Here is a 20,005-nt window from a genome sequence, read left to right on the forward strand (position 1 = left end):
CTGATAAAGCATGTGGAGGTCTGGAGCTAACACACTGCTTTGATTCCAGATGAACATTGTAAACTTGTCTGTGCTTGTAGTAACTTAGTTTAGATTTCATGGTAGACTTTTTAGATATGAAATCATGTTTTCTACATAAACAGAACGGAGCAGAATGTTCACCCATGCATTCTTAACTGACCTCATGCTTTGTGAAAATACATTTAGAGATATTTTAAAAAGTACTTTGAATACTTCAGTATTTTTAAAATCAAGTACTCCAGGACTTTAACTCAAGTCAGAATCTGACTGAACAACTTTCACTTGTATTGGAGTAATGTCTGACCAGGAGGATCTATACTTTGACTTAAGTAATGAAGACGTGGACCTTGTCCACCACTGCGTAAGACTTTGTGAGTGTGACAGTTGACACAGTTGACTCTGAAGGTGCACACATGAAGTTTTTCTGAAAAACAAACCTGAAGAAGGCCCAAGGCTTCAGTTTGGTAAACTCATCTGATGTCATCATGGCTGCTGACTGATAGACGCCTTTATCCGGAGCTGGAAAAAACACAGCCCACTTATTTGATCATGCATGCAGTCTACACAAAACAAAGACCATTTAGTGTCAGTGCGCCTAACATTACATTTAAATAAGACTGAGTGAACTGAGTAAAGAAGAGTTACCGTTTGAAGTAAAACCGAGCAGCCAGTCAGCAGAGCTCACCAACACTTGCAGGAGGTCTGTGCATAACGCCCCGGCTCTCTGATGACTCTTCTCCTGCAGAAATGATCACAGATAGACGTTGTTAGAGGGTTCCTTCATGCTCAGTAATAGCAAATAAAATAAAGAGTGTATTCCTCCTCTGAAATCTTAGCCTCGGCTCTAAAACCTGAAGTGCTCTTTGTTTTATGTCCTGAAACAACTCTCGCCAAGCTCGTGTCCTGACTTAATCTGTGTCTCATTGTTCCCGTTTGCTTTGTTTGAAGCTTAAATCTTGTAAAAAGAAAACTAGGTGAAGTCTGGTCTGAAGAAACATGTCATGATGGAGGAGACAGCTCAGTGTTTAATAACCTAACACATCAGCTAATGAATATGAAGCTTGTTAGCTCAGCTTCAAGACGACAGATTAAAGCAGCTAACAAGGCTGTCCAGATGAAACAACCAGCACCTCAGGATTTCAGACAGTAAAATGTTACAGGTAAGCTCTTTAGGATTTATTTTCAAAGTGGATTTTTATTCAGCTCTTCGCATTACAACAAATCCTAACAGGTTCAATGTCCATGTTCTTCACACGTCTATTAAGACAGAAATAAGCCTTCTTTATTACGTCAATAATCAGCACGTTAATCATAAACATAAGCTTGTGCCTTCAGCATGTTATATTCCCATCAGGTGTGGCTGTATGGTCCTATGTGTGATAATATTTGAGTGTACATGCTCAACATGAGGATGACCTGTCAATCCAAACCAACTCTAAGGACATATGTGCAGATGTAACAGATCTTCATCCCTGATTTTTATGAAACATCTCATTTATCTAGGAGCCAAAGATCTTTGGTTGCTTTGGATGAAGACTGAGTCCCATTTCTTTTGTACTGTTCAAACTATGGTGACCTCAGAGAGTTGGTGGACAGATGAGCAAAAACTGGAATGGCTGTTTGGAAAGGAAGACAAGACGCTCTCTTTACTGAGTTTATATTCTGAATGTATTTCCTTCTTCTATTTCTTGTCGATGAATAGACGTTCTGTGCGCTCTGACCCTGAACTTGTAAACCCATGCTGCTGGGCGTATAAATATACACTCAGCGGCCACTTTATTAGGTCCACCTTGCTAGTAAAAGGTTGAACCCCCTTTTGCCTTCAGAACTGCCTTAATTCTTCATGGCATACTTTCAACAAGGTGTTGAAAACATTCCTCAGAGATGTTGGTCATTGACATGGGAGCATCACACAGCTGCTGCAGATTTGTCGGCTGCACATCTATGATGCAAATCTCCCGTTTCACCCCATCCCAAAGGAGCTCCTGCCCCCTCTTGGATTGAGATCTGGGGACTGTGGAGGCTATTTGAGTACAGCGAACTCATCGTCATGTTCAAGAAACCAGTTTGAGATGATCTGAGCTTCGTGACATGGAGCATTATCCAGCTGGAAGTAGCCTTCAGAAGACGGGTACACTGTGGTCATAGAGGGATGGACATGGTCAGCAACAATACTCAGGTAGGCTGCGGCATTCAAATGATGCTCAGAGGTACTAAGGGGCCTAAAGTGTGCCAAGAAAATATCCCCCACACCATTACACCACCACCAGCAGCCTGAACTGTTGATACAAGGCAGGATGGATCCATGCTTCCATGTTCTTTACACCAAACTCTGACCCGACCATCTGAATGTCGCAGCTGAAATTGAGACTCATCAGACCAGGAAATGTTTTTTAATCTATTGACCAGTTTTGGTGAGCCTGTGTGAAGAGTAGCCTCAGTTTCCTGTTCTTAGCTGACAGGAGTGACCCGGTGTGGTCTTCTGCTGCTGTAGCCCGTCTTCTTCAAGGTTGGACGTGTTGTGCGTTCAGAGATGGTATTCTGCATTCCTTGGTTGTAATGAGTGGTTATTTGAGGCACTGTTGCCTTTTTATCATCTTGAACCAGTCTACCCATTCTCCTCTGACCTCTCACGTGAACAAGGCATTTTTGTCCACACAGCTGCCGCTCACTGGGTATTTTCTCTCTTTTGGACCACTCTCTGTAAACCCTAGAGATGGTTGTGCGTAAAAATCCCAGTAGATCAGCAGTTTCTGAAATACTCAGACCAGCCCATCTGGCACCAACCATCATTCCACGTTCAAAGTCACTTAAATCCACTCTGATGCTCGGTTTGAACTTCAGCAAATTGTCTTGACCACGTCTACATGCCTTAATGCATTGCGTTGCTGCCATGTGATTCGCTGATTAGCTATTTTTTAACAAGCAATTGAACAGGTGTACCTAATAAAGTGGCCAGTGAGTGTATATATATATGACACAATTAAATAAAAACTTCAAACTAACTCCTTTACTGTATTTCCTGTGTGATGAATATGAGGCAGTTACCTGAGGGAACAGGAGTGCTGACAGGTAGTCGTTGACACTCAGGAAAAACAGAAACACCAGGACCTGGTAGAAGAAATGAGAAGGCAGCAGGTAAATCATTCATGAAGGGTTTTCAGTTTTGGTTTTCTACTGAGCAAGTATCCATCGATGGAGTCAGGTATCTGTGGGATCTGGCACCAAGATGTTAGCAGCAGATCATTTAAAGTCCTTCAAGTTAGCAACATTTCACCACAATTAGCATTTTAAAGTTTATATTTATCTACTTTCATTGATGAAAACAGTTTATAAACAGTTATCAACGTCCTTTACGTGTGTGAATGTACTCAACATTGTTCATGCGGTCAGTATTACACCACTACGACTCTCTGAATATTAACACTACAGTCTGGAGAGGTGACATAGGCCCAATCTCAATGTTCCCCCTGAGCCCTCAGCCCTGAGCCCTTCTTGACTTAACTGACGTCAGCTGTAAAGTGACTGAGGGCAGGAGGCTGTAAGGACTCAAACTGTAGAACTGGGAATGGGACAGCACTTTGTGACTTCTCACGTAATCTGCATGACATCACCAGCTCACCTTAGCAATATAAGGAATGTTTATTACACAATTTTTACTTTCCTCAAATTCAATGAGCTTAAGGAACTGGCTACCTGATTCTCATGTGATCCAGTCTCTTACCGTACAGACTGCTTAACCACACAATTTAAAATATAGAAATAGGCTTTATAACCATTTTATATAAATTATACTGTAAACACATATGTGTGAAGATAAATAGATTAAGGTTGTTTCTATATTTATACTTACAGGCAGACTTTTTTACCTGTAAATTTTATTGCAACTTTCCTGCTTCTTTTTTACTGTCGCACTTTTTGTATTTCATGTTACAGCGCTCGTTTACCTTTCCATGCTCGCGGGCTTCCCCTGGGAATCCTGTGTTTCACGACACGATGCTATGAACTCTGGGTAATTCCCTTAAGCTAAGTCTGCAAAAATGCCCACTTACGGAAAGGGAGAGATCCCTCACACACTTGATGATTTGACAGTGGGACAGCCCTAAGCCCCCCCCTGAGGACTTAGCGGGAACGTGTCTCAAAGTCAGTGAGTGCTTGAGGGTGGACATTGAGCCATAAACTCAGTCAGTGCTTCTCACAGGCTTTGTGATTGAATCGTTCTTCAAGCTCACCTGCTGGTTCTCTGCTCCTCTCTCTGGTCTCAGCATCTTCACAGCAGCGATGACGCCCTGCGTGTCGTAACCACAGCCTCCCCAGGCCCGGTGCAGGCAGGCAGCCTGCAGCAGAGCTGAAGCTGCAGACACTGACGAGGACGGAGAGCCTCTCTCTAAACTGAACACAGGGCGGAGGGAACAGTTTCTGTGATGTGATCCACAGAGGGGTACAGGAGACCAAAGCCAAGGTTATCATTATCAAAGGTTATAACAGGGCTGCACTGTGCCTGTTCTTTACAGCACTTCTAACAGTCACTTATTGAACTGTGGCATCAGTGAGTTGAATCACAGTTTACAGAATCAGTGTATCATGAGAGAGAGGTTTGGTACCTGGAGGCCCAGCTGTGACAGTCAGTGAGGATCTGCAGCTGCTCCGGCAGAGTCTCTTCATCGCACAATCGACTCCACAGCGACGACAACACTGGAGACAGACGCTGCCACCAGTGCTACACACAACAACAAAGAATCCTAATCAGCACACACAGTATATTGTTTATTTCCCAATCAGCCAAGAAGAATATTTTGGGGTTTGATGAACATTCTTAAATTCAAAGTCATTATCAGCAAACATATCATTCATCTCTAAAAGAACCTTCACTTTTCACCACTGTCATCAGTCTCAGAGTTACATTAGCTGAACATCTTTCAGTAAGAATACAGAAGATATGGTTAATAAAGAAAAGTTCACCTTTTCACCACATTAGATTATTTTCTCAATGAACCTCGTTCCCAGATCATTTAAGATATTTCTCATTAAATCACACTTGCACAGTTTTCAGGCTCTGACAGTCACAAAAGTTTTCTCATCTGGATTTAGTTCTGAGAAGAAAATCTACAAACATCAGGAGTACACTGACACATTTGGGTGCTGGTAAGCTAGAAAGCACTTCCTCTGTTATCCTTTACTTTGCACCTATAATTAATTGAATCACATGTAGGAATTACAACAATAACCACCTGCCTCTCCATATGGCTGTTTAATAACGAATCTGTCACATGTTCCATCATTTTAGTGCCAGCTTTGAGAATACATGAACTGCAAATCACATGAAACTGAATGATAATGTGACCTGATCGGTGTCCCTAATTGGTTTCTGTCTATGATTCCACCCGGACTTAAAATCAAACTTTGCATTTCACTTAATCTACAAACCCCAATTCCAATGAAGTTGGGACGTTGTGTAAAAAGGAAAATAAAAACAGAATACAATGATTTGCAAATCCTTTTCAACCTATATTCAGTTAACTACACTACAAAGACAAGATATTTAATATTCAAACTGATAAACATTATTGTTTTTTTTGCAAATATTCACTCATTTTTAATTTGATGCCTGCAACACGTTCCAAAAAAGCTGGGACAGGAGCAACAAAAGACTGGGAAAGTTGAGGAATGCAGGAGCATGAGCCTCAGAGGTAGGTCATTGGAAAAGTCTGAGTAAAGTCAGGGTGAGGTTTGTGTTCTCACGTGCTGCACATGCACACAGATTTTAACTTGTGTTTTAAAGCTTCTCTCTGCTCCTTTTTTCATCCCTGAGTGATTTCTGTGTGCGCAGCTTTTCAGCCTCATGACCTTGAATGGACACTGGAGAGGGAGAGGGATTCTTTTTCCAGCACATGAGGACATGACTTTCATTAATTATGAACACGGGTAAGAACAAGATCATGAATCTGACTCAGACTTCTCCTGGGACCTTCTTAAGGACATATTGATGACTGAGGTTCAATGATTTGAACTCTCACACCTCTTCCTTTCTTTCCTGTGTTGCTGTAAAAATCACTCCTGCACAAGAATCCACTAAATCCTGATTGCTTTAACAAAAAGTTGTGAAACAAAGGGTTACTACAGGTCATCAGTCAGAAATCAATCCACCGTCTACAAATAGTTCAAAACGCAGCAGTTCGTCTTTTAACAGGAACTACAAAATGTGCCCACATCACCACCAGTTTAGCTCATCTACACTGGCTGCCTGTTGATTTTAGGATTGGTTTTAAGATTATTTCATTGACTTTTAAAGCCCTACATGGACTTGCTCCTCTCTATATCTCTGAGCTTTTATCCCCCTACAAACCTGGTCACAGTCTGAGATCCTCTGACATTGCTCTGTTATCTGTTCCAAGGACCTGACTGAAAACTAAAGGGGACAGGTCTTTTTTAGTCAGGGCTCCTACACTCTGGAACAGCCTGCCAGAGGAGATCAGACCTGCAGAGTCAGTCCCGTGTTTCTTGTCATTACTCAAGACACATCTTTACAGGAAAGCTTTTATTGTGTGATTTTATTTAATTTTAGCTCTGATTTTAAGGGTCTGTTTTAAAAGTTTTCATGTTTTTAAGTTTTCATTTCATTTTATTTTTATCGCTTCATTTTGCTTTGAAGCATTTAGTTACCTGTATTGAGAAGTGCTACATAAATCAAGTATTATTATTATTATCAAGTGAATGAAAAAGAAACATTACCACTGTGGAGACCAGGAGGAGGGGACAGTGTGGACTGATCTGAGACCAGGCTCTGTTGAATTCCTCCCTTGGGCGTCCGCAGCGCGCACTGCCGCACAACAAACCCTGATGAAGAAAGAAAGAAAGCCAACCATGATTCATCTCGTACACAAACTGTAAGATCTTACATTTACAGTCATTTAAGGTTGGATTTATGAGACACGACTGTTACTTTTAGGAGGTGTGTTGTCAGATGGAAGGACAGCAAACCAGCTGGAGAACACGCCTGCCTCTGTGACATGAAGAGAGGGAAAGCAGAGAGAAAGCAGTCAGTGTGTGGATTCTTATTCTAATGTCTCTCATTCAAACACTGCACAGCTGATCTTATTCAGTCTGTGAACACCTGAAAATCTCATTTGTAGAACGGTTTCATGAGCTGACCTGATGCTGGTTGACATGTTGGATCAGTTTGTTACAGTCCAGAGTCGTCCTTCCTCCTTCAGTCTTTACTTTAACCACTACAACCGCGGGTAAAGTCAACAGCACTCTACCACACAGAGATAGCTGTCAGTGCCAACATGTTAAATGATGTGTGTTAGAGTGTGTGTGTGTGTGTGTGTGTGTGTGTGTGTGTGTGTGTGTGTGTGTGTGTGTGTGTGTGTGTGTGTGTGTGTGTGTGTGTGTGTGTGTGTGTGTGTGTGTGTGTGTGTGTGTGTGTGTGTGTGTGTGTACCTGTTCCAGGTGTTAAGTGTGTGTTGCAGGCTGAGCTCGGTGCTGATGCTGGGTGAAGCTGAGGTGGAACATCTCTGAGCCACAAACTCGAACAGAAAGTCGCTCATGCCAGCTCCTCTCCTTCCACTGCTAGAGAGGTCGCTCACTTCCATCTCATACACAACCTCCTACAACACACACCACACACCACACAGACACACGCAGACACACGCAGACACACAGACACACAGACACACACACACACACACACACACAACTGTTGTCACACTAAACCACTGAAAACAGCACAATACGTTTGTCACATTTCAACCTCTTTGATACACACACCTGTAATCTGGACAGGATGTCAGGCAGACAGGTTCCTGAGTCTGCCTCTCTGTGATGGAGCGTCTCCAGGCTCTGGTTGCTGTTAATATAAAATTAGTAGCAGAGTTTAGAATTTTGTCTAAAGGCAAAATTTAAGTGTTTCATCTTATTACTATATTAAACTCAAAGCAGGACAGGCTGATGTGCTGCATTTTTATTTAACCTCTTTAGTAGTGAAAGCATCAGGTGTCTACCATCACTCTTCTCTAAATGAGGAACCCAGACCTCACACCAGTCTGTTAGGGGTGAAATAACAAACTCTTCTCGACTGATTCTGAATCGGATCTTTTTAGGTTCTGACCTGACGATTCTGATTTTCCTGCTTTCTTGAAAGAACTATGACTGACACCAAAATCTAAATCTTTTTGTAATTGTTCTTTAATAAAAATAAATTGTATGTTCAAATAAATCATTGACTGTTCTGCTGTATTCTTGTGTATGTTCATGCCATGATTTATGTTGAAAGAGTCTTTATAATGTTAAAGAGGTGGTACGAGACTGTTTCAATATTAAAATAAATTATGCTACGTTGAAATGTTAGATCTAAACACTAAATGTAGGAAATGTTTCAGGTTTCTTAAAGTAATTCTAAATTTGGACTTTTGGATATTCTTCTTAACTCGCAAAAAAAGCTACAATGTTTAAACTCTCTTGTGTTACTTAAGAGTTAATTTTGTGCTCTTTTCTTAAAAAAAAAATACACCAACAGTCAAAAGTTAGGACACACCTTCACATTCAATGGTTTGTATTTATTTTAATTATTTTCAACATTGTAGATTAATACTGAAGACATCAAAACTATGAAATAATCTGGTTTTACCATAATCTGGATTACAACAGTAGTCAAATAGGGCTATCCATTGTGTACTAACCCTACCTCTGAACAACACAACTGATGGTCTCAAACACATTAAGAGGGCAAGTCATTCTACAAATGAACTCTTGACAAGGCTCATGTTAATTAGAAACCATTCCAGGAGACCACTTCATGAAGCAGACTGAGAGAATACCAAGAGTGTGCAAAGCTGTCATGAAGGACAAAGGGGGCTACTTTACAGAATCTAAAATATAAAACATATTCTGCTTTGTTTAACACTTTGTTGTTCATTCAATAATTCCATATATGTTCTTTAATGGTTTTGATGTCTTCAGTATTCATCTACAGTGTTTACAATAATTAAAATAAATACAAACCCTTGAATGAGAAGGTGTCTTCAAACTTTTGACTGGTAGTGTTTATATATATTAATGTTGGATCTCAATACTAAACATGGGAAATGGCAGAAAAGAGTAATCCCTGAATGAGACTGCAGGCTGCTCTGAACGGCTTGTTGAAAAACTCATATGAGAATTCAGAGAGATCAACACAAGATTTGCTCAAACCGTGACATCACAAGTTGGTGAATCTCCTTAAAAGGGCAAATTCATCATTTTAAAAAGAGAAACACAACTTTGTTGCATGGAAAAGATGAAGTAGCAAAGGAACCAAATTAGGGTTTTCAAAAACAGCAGTCTGAGATAAGTTAAGAATTACTTTTTGCTGCAAATCATGTAAAAACTATGACCTGAACGATCAGCCTGGAGTTACACCTTATCACCCGCTTATGTTCAATACTCCAATAATGATTCATTCTCAACAGCAAAAGTGATGCTAGGATCAACTGGATCACAAGTGTCGCACCAATTCAGGACTGTGTTTATGTACACACACCTTAAGTGCTGTTGGTCCATGACGGCATTTAGAAGATGAGTACAAAGGTTCTTCATGTCTCCTCCACAGCCTCCCTGCTCCTCCGGAAGAGGCAGGTAGTGCTCCAGACAGGCCCATTGCTGGTATTCCTGACTGTATGTGTACACACACACACACACACACACACACACACACACACACACACACACACACACACACACACACACACACACACACACACACACACACACACACACACACACACAGTTACATTTCAGAGTCAACGTCGTTCCTGCTGTATGTCTGATGGCACCTCTGAAGATGTGTTTCCTGCCTCACCGCTCTGCGTCTGAGAGAGCATCTGATCCTCTCTGTACTCTGAGCTCGTTAGCCAGCCATTCGGAGAATGATAACTGGAGGAACGAGAGGATCAATCAACCAGTTTAACACACAAAGTATCAAAGCTACTGATGATGCTCACTGTACCTGACACTCAGAACCTAAACAGACGACCCTCTCTACCTGGTACGGTGGTTTCTGTTGTAGCTGACAGAACGCAGGGTCCCTCCACAGGAGCCAGGCAGTCTTCCTCCAGGTGCTGTTTGTGTCTGTGGCACCGCTCCACAGGCTGAGCAGGTGCTCCTCGTGGTGTTCACTGACTTTACCTCCAGCAGTGATGGGAGTCCTTCTGGCATCAGGCAACAGCCTTGGGATGAGGTACAGAAGCTAGAAGAAGAAAACAAACACAGTTACATGTAAAGTTAAAATGTCAGAGCCCAACAGGTGAAATATTACATGTTCCTTTATGTTTTCTTACTGCAAAAAACAATGTTTGGGTTCACAGTGGAGTGCACTTTGACTCTATAGCTTCTAATACTCTCAGCACTGACTGTAGCACATGAAGCATCACAGCTGATGGTTTCCCATGATCGATCTGTTTGTATAATTATGTTAAAGTTCCTGTGAGGAGAAGGTCAAACACACCTTCTTGTAGAGGCTGCTGAGGATGTAGTCGGGCTGTGTTTCCTTTGAAAGAGAGTCTCCTCTGCAGATCCCATAACACACAGCTGCCACACAAAACCTGCACAGCAACAAAAGGACTGTGAGGAAGCATGGCGACACAAGAGATCAGGAATATAATATCATAGCATGGTCACTAAGAACATCTCTGCAGAAAGTCTACGATGAGTCGTGTGTTCCCTCACCTGACACAGAAGAGCATGTTCGAATGTGTGCTGCAGACTAGCGCTGAGCTCAGAGCTTCGCTAACAGGTACAGGTTTAGGCCGGATGCTCGGGACCAGCTGAACCAGAGGACTGTGGGACATGGAGGCCTGCAGGTGGACCACTAATGCTGCCAGACCAAGTAAGTGTGCCGCACTCAGTGATGATCCCTTTAGAGCATAAAAGTTAAACAGGTACACTGACGAGGAAATGAACCAGGTTGAGTCAGATGAAGGAATCAACAGGAGAAGTGATTTTAATATCATTCAATAATCAAAACACAATCCAGGGCCGGTATCAAGAAGAGAGACACTTATTGGAGGACAGATGTAAAGAGCAGTACATTATAATGTACCTGGTTACGAAACAGGTCCCAGAGTCTGCACAGGAGGCTGGAGAGGAGCTGTGTGTTACTGAGCAGCATGCCGACAAACCTGGAGGCCCACAGACTCTGTCTGCAGAGACACAAGCAGAGGTGAGCTCATGACACACTGACACTCATATTAAAACATAACCTGAAGCTTGGTTTTAAGGGATAGTTTACATCTTTTTATTATAGTTGTATGATGAAGTTTTCAATAGAGGGTGAATCACCTACTGCAAATTAAAGAAAGGAAAGTTATAAAGAGCTTAGGACTGGACTGTGGCAAAGACTAAAAAGCCCACCTTAAAAACCTGAAATAAGTCAAACACTGCTACAACTACTACTATCCATCTCACCACTATCATCTCTCTCTCTCTTCATCTCCCTCTATCCCTCTCTCCAACACGGTCTCAGCAGATGTGTGTCTAACATGAGTCTGGTCCTGCTGGAGGTTTCTGCCTGTTAAAGGAAGTTTGTCCTTGCCACTGTAACTTGCTAAATGCTGCAAAGTGCTCTGCTCATGGTGGATTAAGATGAGATCAGACTGAGTCCTGTCTGTAAGATGGGACTGGATCTGATCCTGTCTTGATGTTGGGTCTTTGTTAATAATAGAACATAGAGTACGGTCTAGACCTGCTCTGGTTGGAAAGAGTCTGAGGAGAACATTTGTTGGGATTTGGTGTTATATAAAATAATAAAGAGAAGAGTATGATTTATTTAAACTACTTTCACAGCACAAAGAAACACAAGCATAGGACACGGTAAAGTCATGTCAGCCTAAGCTAGCAACAGTTCTTTGTGGCTCAAACAGCCGGTCTGTCTTTAAAAAAAGATACGGCTAAAAACAATATTTTTTATAATATTCAAAAAATAGAGTGTGCTAAAAGAGCGTATCAGTTATTTGAAGTATTCTATGACTTGGCTTCTACTTTAGATGGCCTCCCCTTTAAAAACACAACAACATGCTACATCACTCACTTGTTTGGAGGGTTTGCTCGAGAAGCGTTTAACGTGCATTGGCAGAAGTTTCTGAGGATCATGTTGATAACCTGATGACACAACGGATAAGCTCATGAAAAACACACCTGAGTGTTATCAGAAATAAAAGAAAAGTCAATATGAAAAAAAGACTCCATACTTTGACGTGGAGCTCAGGAGACGGTGGAGAGTCGACGTGAAGGTCGATGACTTTCTGACCAACAGACTCGTTGGGACGGCCAGGAAAGATGACGCTCAGTGTGTGTGAGACTCTGGATAGCTGTGCTGACATCTCTGACAACACATTAAACATGAGACGAGTTGTAGTGAAGGATTTAAAGAGGCCGAAAAGATGCAAATATAAAGAAGAACATTGAACACATGAAATTAAAATAAAAAACACAGGATGATTAGCTGTATTTAAAATGTCCACAAATCAGCAAGATCAGGATAAATAGATAGTTAGGAAGACAGATAGGAACTACCACAAAGGAAACAATTTAAGATGAAGGTGGCCTCCTTGCATCTCTACGTTTTATCCCTTAAACTCAAATCACTGCCAAAGCCTTATCCAGCACTGACTCCGCAGCAGCTCGTGCTTCAGCTGATGTCTCATTAAAACCTGTAAAGCAACATAACCGTCTATCATTGTGAACTTATTGTTTTGATTTCTTTAGAACTTCTGAAAGTGATGAAATTCAGGGTTTTTATGCAGATAATTAGTTCCAGACACACTGAGCCCACCTGACACATCAAATCTGAAGACTTCAATAAATCTGAGACATTTGAACAAACAGTAGTTGTAGAACATCATTAAAGGTTTCTTTACTTTTCACAGTTTATGATTTTACAGTTATTGTTTTCTTATTTCTTATCAAACTATAATGTTGTATTCTAACTGTAAAAAGTTATAAACTGTCGAAGTGGATTAAGCGGGGGCACCAGTGGCCCAGCGGTCTAAGCGTGCGCTCCATGTACAGAGGCAATAGCCCTCGCCGCAGAAGTCGCAGACTCGATTCCAGTCTCGAACATTCACTGCATGTCCTCCCCCACTCTCTACTCCCCACACTTCCTGTCTCTCTTCAGCTGTCCTGTCCATTAAAGGCCTAAATGCCCAAAAACATAACTTATAAAAAAAAATGTCCTGAGGGACATCTTCAGATAGTTACCTGCTCAATGCTTCATTATGTAACCAGCTAATCACTAACTGTGTCTGTCTGATGGTTGGTGTTTTTCTTTCAGCCCTTGTTTTTATTGCTCTTAGAGTCACACACCTCACCGCCTGTTTCTTGTCGTATTATGACATCTGAAGAGCTTTCTTTTTTATCATTAGGACCACAGAAAGTCTTCCCAACTGTCTCTAAAAACAAGTCATGAAGTCACTCTCCTTACTTCAAGGTATCGTGTTTGTGTGAATGTGAATGAATAAGGTGTAACATCTCATGTCCTGGTATCTTCCTACCTCCATCGTTCCCCTCAACAACCCGCTCTGTGAGCTCTTGCAGCTGAATCTTCAGGACCTCCAGAGGATCATCGTTAGAGTCCAAACACACCGCATTCTCTGAAAACACGTCAGAATATAAAAACTATATTCAGTCAATCTGTTTCTCAATTAGGAAACTGAAGTTAGTGCTGACTGATTAATAGCACGTTCGTCTCATTGTTACATTAGTATGTGTCAGCACATGTTAAAGCATGACAAGCAGTTTCATATCTTCATTTCATTCTCAACTGATCAAACAAACCTCTCCAGGGTGCATGTTTACTGCTTTTATGTATTTTAATCAGCAACATAATCAGAGGAAATCAAATGAATAATCTTGAAAATAAATTACAAACGTCAGATACATTATGATCATCTAACTCAGTTACAATGAATACTCACTATCCTGCTGCCTCTGCTTCTGGCAGGCCTCCACGTACGATGAAAACTGTGCAGCCGGGATCTTATCCGCTCTGAGTACAGACCAAAGAAAGATCAATAACATGGAATACTAATGCAAAGCATCGTTTAGTGCATCACTGTTATTGGGGAATAAACTGTTTGAAAAGCAAGATTTTTGATAGCAAACATTTCCATAAACATATCACGTCTTACTTTCTCAATTTACTTTTCTCTCCTTTCCCCTCTCTTTAAATCTCACATCTTTATACCAATAACAATCAACTTTAACAATAAGCAGCAACATAAAAAGAAGAAAAAAAAATAGATTAAAAGACATTATTAATATTAATATTAAGAAGAAGAAGAAGAAGAAGAAGAAGAAGAAGAAGAAGAAGAAGAAGAAGAAGAAGAAGAAGAAGAAGAAGAAGAAGAAGAAGAAGAAGAAGAAGAAGAAGAAGAAGAAGAAGAAGAAGAAGAGAAGAAGAAGAAGAAGAAGAAGAAGAAGAAGAAGAAGAAGAAAGAAGAAGAAGAAGAAGAAGAAGAAGAAGAAGAAGAAGAATTATTCTTATTATTATTATTGTTATTATTATTGTTATTATTACTATCATTATTAGTAGTAGTAGTAGTATTAGTATTAATATTATCATTTCTTCCTTATAACCTTTTTACTTTATATTTCTTATTTTTGGAATCCAGCACAAGATAGGCACTAACTTTCATATTCCCCACACACACATTTATTTTTATTTTATTTATTAATTTTTCTGTGTTGTTTTTATATATTTTTTTAAATTTATTTTTATCAATAATCCCCCATAATTAATAGTTATGTAAACTGTCACTCAGCCTTATCTGTTTCATTATCATTATTATTAATATATATTTATTTGTATGATTTTCCTCTTTCATTGCTTATTGTTTACAGGTATATTCTGCCCCATTTTGTTTAAACGTTAATTGTTTTTTTGGTTTTTTTTTTTATTATTTATTTATTTTTTATTCTACCCTGTCACTTGGTCACCTCCTTCTTGTAAAGCACATTTCTTGCACAATAAAAAAATTAAAGAAAGAAAGAAAAAAAGAAAACATTTTAATACACAGCTGCAAAAATATACAATAGAACTCTTGATTATTTAAATCTATGATGTTAACACAGGGGTGTCCAAACTTCTTTGAGAGAGTGCCACATTTGATACCCGACATGTCTTCAGTTCTCTGCACTGCAGTGTTAGAGCCTTTAAACATCAGCCATCCTGCTTCTTTTCAAGGAAATGTTCTCCAACAGGGGTGGACGATATGGGAAAATATCCTCTCATGGCAAGATCACAATCTGGATTTTATCAACTCTTTTTTATGTTGATTTTCTCCATTAAACAACATTTTAAGCACCAAACATTTCTCTTCCTGCATCTGAACAAATTTTCTGCACCATTTTATAATTTTGATCTCGTCTTTTGTCCTCTTTTGTGTCTTTTGAAATGTAGAGTATATTATACACATTTTCACATAATGATAAACACGTTATATTTGAGTCATGTCAACTATAAGAGCTCTTGTGTGTCTGCTCTATTTTAGCCCTGCAGGATCTTTACATAAAGCCTCTGTGTGGTTCATGTGTAGTTTGGTGTGATGTTTCTGGATTTGCACTCAAAAGAAAATTGAAATGTACACATAATTCAGGATGTGATAGTTTCTGTGCCATAAAGAAAACATTTAAAGATGGAAGCCGGGGGCCGTGTAATAATGGACCTCAGGCTGTGATTTGGACTTTGGACACACCTGCATTAAGAGCTGTGATAATACTCTGATCATGTTTATGCATCTGATAAAAACTCACTTTTTCAGAGCTTCGATGAAACTCATCCGAGCATCAGCTTTCACAGGAAGCTGGAAGTGAAAGAAAGGTGAGCGACTAATGTGATGTGAAGATACATGACAAATCATAAGTCAAGTCACTCACCACTCTTGGTGTCAGCAGAGCAGGGAGGAACCGGGTGAGGAAGTACGGCCGACGGAAAATACTAGAAGACGACAGAGGGGTCAATGACCTGTCTTTATCTCAGTTCAGTTTGATATAACAGATCTACACAGTGATGTGAATGTGCTGCAGCAGAGGAGCTGATAATCTGACTGATCACCTGGCCTCCATGACTGTGGCAGAGATCTTTCCTGTGCTATCAAACAGAGACACGGCCTTCTCCACATCCTGAGCAGCCGGGCACTGAAGCAGCCAACAAAGAAACATTATTCTGTTACACTGTTTGTATTAAAGATGATACTGTCAGTCCTTTAAGATACAAAGTTAATTCATACAATGTTAACCAATCAGAGATTTACAGCTTCATACAGAGTTTAAACCATCAAAATCAAATCAGGGTCACCTAAAACATTCCTTATACTCTGTATTTTAGATTTCTCTTCACTGTTCCATCTTTCACCTGAAAGCCCTTCATTTAACACTTTGATGCTTTACCTTACAGCTGTACACCAGCATGCAGCACACTGTATCAGATCATCTGTTGAACTTCACAGTTTTATAGAAGAGATGACGAATACCAGGAAATAAATTCATGATAAATTAATGAAAGGTATTTATAGATGAACTAAGAAGAAACATAAATGATCCAGAGTACGCAGAGGACCCACAGAGAGCTGGAAAAACCTCTGTTTTGTTTTTTTATTTGTCGCCATCTTTCCAGATGGTTGGGTTCAACAATTCTCCTAAACAAGTGTTAATCTGGATTATTTGGCAGCAGTCCTACATAATCCTCCTCCAATAAAAAGTGTCACTGCAGACTGTGCAGAGTTCTCTGAGTGCTTGCTGGTCGTGTGTCGAGGTTTATAACTCTGTGTTTTTAAAAGGAAACTAAAGACTTATTCCAGGATCCTTTTAATCTGGCTTTTAATTTAGAGTGTTTTCATCGTTTGCTCAAAGTTTTTTATTTAGAATATTTAGATTTTTGGTATTTATTTTGTTTTATTCAACTTTGACTAATTTAATTTATTTAACTAACTTTTACTTATTTTACTATTTTTACTGTATTGATTTTTAATTGTCTTTATTAGAATTATTTTATAACTGTCTTTTTCAGTTTTAATCTTTTAACATTTAAACTGTTGCTTTCAATTTTTCTTATCTTTTTGTTGTGAAGCTCTCTGGGAGGCATTCCTTAATGTATGAGAGGTGCTATATATAAATATGAATGTAATATAAATTTAAACATAAATATAAATATACAAATTAATTTAAAAATAAAATAAATATAAATATTATATCAATGTAAACTTAAATATAAATATATATACAAAATTTAATAGAAATATAAAACAATTAAAACATAATAATAAATTAAAACATAATAATTACAATGAAATATATCAGTAAAATTGACCGAGTTCGTATTCAGCTGTTTTAAGCCAATAACTCTTCCCACAGCGTAGTTAAACTGATACGGGGAGCAGGAAACTCATTATTTAAAAGTCTGAAAAACCAGAAGCTTCACCATCTTTGAAATATTTAGAAAAATAAGTTTTCAGTTCAGCTGGGTTTTGCACTTCCTGACCTTCAGAGCAGAGACCACATGGACATAGCATGCAGAGAAACACTGAGTTACACAGCTGAGAAAAACATGATGTGTGTATGAGACGGACCTCTTTTCTGATCCATAAATTGATGAGTGTGTTTGGTCCTGTATGATCATTGGCTTATTTCTTGCCTCTGTTAAACACTCCAAGGGTACATGATCTAAATTTAGCCTTGAAGGGCTCATTAAGTATACAATCTTCCCTTTTCTTGTTAGTAATGATGCCATCGGACAGTTCATCTTAAAACTTACTGCATTAGCTATCACTTGACCAGCTGATGAGGTTTCTGAGTTTCAGGTTTTAGTTCAAGAACTGAACCAAGCTTTTTAAAACTAGTCTGCCTGAAGTCTCTCGTCTTTTCTACTGAGGAACCAAAATTTCATCATCAGGAATCATTACACATACACACCACTACATGTCACTGTTACCTGCACTGATGCTCCACCTGCAGCAGAGACATCTTCATACAAACCCATGTCCTCCACAGATTCCTGCATGAGCACAGAAAGTCACTGATGAAGGTTTCACATAAAAGGAACAATAAAAAAGAATAAGTACCACAGGACTTTACACCTAATCTTACTTTTAGATCAGCCAGTCGGGTCTTTGCCAGAGAGACGTACTCCATCAGGAGGCTGCGGTGCTTCATGGGTACATATGGAGGGTGCAGGATGTGAACCTGTCAGGTGAGGTGTGACAAAAAGGTACAAAACATCACATATGTACTTTCAGTGTCTTATTATAGCTCATACTATATTCATCTATCTTCAATACTTCAACATTTCCTCCTCTTGATCCTGTCACTGTCTGCTGTTTAGGGTCCAGTTCACCCAAAGTGACATTCAAAGGCTCATCTGTTCTCTTATAACTGCTGAAATGAGGTGATCAATAATGTTTCAGAGACAGATACACGTGCAGGGTGTCACCTTGAGGTATTGTGGGGGTTCAAAGGGCACCAGGTCTGAGAGGAACTTCAGCAGGAACACCAGAGACTTCTTACTGGCTGCATGGTAGCTGCTGCCTCCACCGAAGGACAACTGAGAAGAAGTAGAGACGTGTCATTCTACTTTTAAATCAATAATATGAAGAAGCCTAAAAACATTCAGCCCTCTTTGTCGGCAACAACCAAACACATAAACATCATCCCCCTTTGTTACTAACAAACAAACTCACTAAGGTTTTGGTGCAGTGATAATCCTCAGGTTATATCACACTTTAGAAAAATACCCATTTAGACATCAACATTTATCAAAACATCCATTAAAACAAACTAAATCTAGTGATGGTCAGAGTTACAGGCCGCTAACACAGAGTATATGATGCAGTGAATTGATGAATGAGCTGCAGACGTACTCCACATTACACAGTTTGTCTACTTGGACTGGGTTTGATTTCTGTTTTTTATTTAAGGCCTAAAGTGTCCTTTGGTGTCTATTTATATTTGATGTCTTATAGTTAGAGCTGGCTCACGCTTGGACCAGCTCTAAGTTATGCTGATATAGGCTTAGACTGACACACTGGGATCCTGTTGTTCCCTCTTTCTCTTCTCTCTGCCTGTCTCTTACTTGAATTCTTCCTGTCCCATTAAAGTTACTAACCACAGACCTTTCTGGAGTCCCTGAGCTGGACCTCTGCTGCTGTGGACGTGCCAGACTCCAGCTACTACAACTACTACTATCCGTCTCACCACTATCATCTCTCTCTCTCTCTCTTCATCTCCCTCTATCCCTCTCTGCAACACGGTCTCAGCAGATGTGTGTCTAACATGAGTCTGGTCCTGCTGGAGGTTTCTGCCTGTTAAAGGAAGTTTGTCCTTGCCACTGTAACTTGCTAAATGCTGCAAAGTGCTCTGCTCATGGTGGATTAAGATGAGATCAGACTGAGTCCTGTCTGTAAGATGGGACTGGATCTGATCCTGTCTTGATGTTGGGTCTTTGTTAGTAATAGAACATAGAGTACGGTCTAGACCTGCTCTGTTTGGAAAGAGTCTGAGGAGAACATTTGTTGGGATTTTGTGCTAGATAAAAAAATGATTGATTGGTTGATCTAATCTTTTTTGCTTGAATAATTAAAAGTGTATTATTTAAACACCAAAGATATGTAAACCCCCCAAAAACCCCAAGAACAGGCCTCGAGTTAAAAAAAAAACACCATAATTACCCCAAACAGGCAGCATTAATCCAAAGATACGTGTAAAAGTTTCTGTTAACCTTGAACCAGTCGGTGTACGAGGGGAACACAGCGAGTCCCTCCAGTGCTCCCTGACGAGCCAACAGGAACGCAGTTATCATGTTCTCCAGATCATAGCCTTCAAATGCTGAAGTCAGGAGTCTGGACAGCAGCTCTGATGGACAGAGAGACAGATGGGCATGAAGAGCCTCTTAATGTTCGAGATAATCTGATTTCTACTCATTTATTTCTTAAGATTGCAAAAGACAATTGATTTATAA

The 20,005-nt window shown here is 39.8% G+C and overlaps 1 protein-coding gene across 2 annotated transcripts in view; it reads right to left on the reverse strand.

Moving 5' to 3' along the window:
- Positions 1 to 20,005, reverse strand: part of LOC117814093 (Fanconi anemia group A protein-like) — a 34,944-nt gene that overhangs the window by 1,821 nt on the left and 13,118 nt on the right. The window contains exons 13-39 of one of the 2 annotated variants that reach the window (XM_034685213.1): positions 19,766 to 19,899; positions 18,482 to 18,592; positions 18,139 to 18,234; positions 17,984 to 18,046; positions 16,109 to 16,191; positions 15,931 to 15,991; positions 15,808 to 15,857; positions 13,971 to 14,041; positions 13,548 to 13,646; positions 12,246 to 12,379; positions 12,086 to 12,156; positions 11,099 to 11,198; positions 10,726 to 10,913; positions 10,505 to 10,601; positions 10,007 to 10,246; positions 9,860 to 9,933; positions 9,542 to 9,673; positions 7,792 to 7,870; positions 7,465 to 7,631; positions 7,174 to 7,279; positions 6,965 to 7,024; positions 6,754 to 6,858; positions 4,626 to 4,741; positions 4,254 to 4,413; positions 3,070 to 3,132; positions 667 to 760; positions 459 to 540 (exon numbers count right to left, since the gene is read on the reverse strand). In XM_034685213.1, the coding sequence (XP_034541104.1) occupies positions 459 to 540; positions 667 to 760; positions 3,070 to 3,132; positions 4,254 to 4,413; positions 4,626 to 4,741; positions 6,754 to 6,858; positions 6,965 to 7,024; positions 7,174 to 7,279; positions 7,465 to 7,631; positions 7,792 to 7,870; positions 9,542 to 9,673; positions 9,860 to 9,933; positions 10,007 to 10,246; positions 10,505 to 10,601; positions 10,726 to 10,913; positions 11,099 to 11,198; positions 12,086 to 12,156; positions 12,246 to 12,379; positions 13,548 to 13,646; positions 13,971 to 14,041; positions 15,808 to 15,857; positions 15,931 to 15,991; positions 16,109 to 16,191; positions 17,984 to 18,046; positions 18,139 to 18,234; positions 18,482 to 18,592; positions 19,766 to 19,899 (2,836 nt within the window). The remainder of the gene's footprint in view (positions 1 to 458; positions 541 to 666; positions 761 to 3,069; positions 3,133 to 4,253; positions 4,414 to 4,625; positions 4,742 to 6,753; positions 6,859 to 6,964; positions 7,025 to 7,173; positions 7,280 to 7,464; positions 7,632 to 7,791; positions 7,871 to 9,541; positions 9,674 to 9,859; positions 9,934 to 10,006; positions 10,247 to 10,504; positions 10,602 to 10,725; positions 10,914 to 11,098; positions 11,199 to 12,085; positions 12,157 to 12,245; positions 12,380 to 13,547; positions 13,647 to 13,970; positions 14,042 to 15,807; positions 15,858 to 15,930; positions 15,992 to 16,108; positions 16,192 to 17,983; positions 18,047 to 18,138; positions 18,235 to 18,481; positions 18,593 to 19,765; positions 19,900 to 20,005) is intronic. The other variant, XM_034685214.1, reaches the window with a different exon arrangement.

This window comes from Notolabrus celidotus, chromosome 6, assembly GCF_009762535.1.
Source record: "Notolabrus celidotus isolate fNotCel1 chromosome 6, fNotCel1.pri, whole genome shotgun sequence".
In the NCBI taxonomy this organism is placed as follows: Eukaryota; Metazoa; Chordata; class Actinopteri; order Labriformes; family Labridae; genus Notolabrus; species Notolabrus celidotus.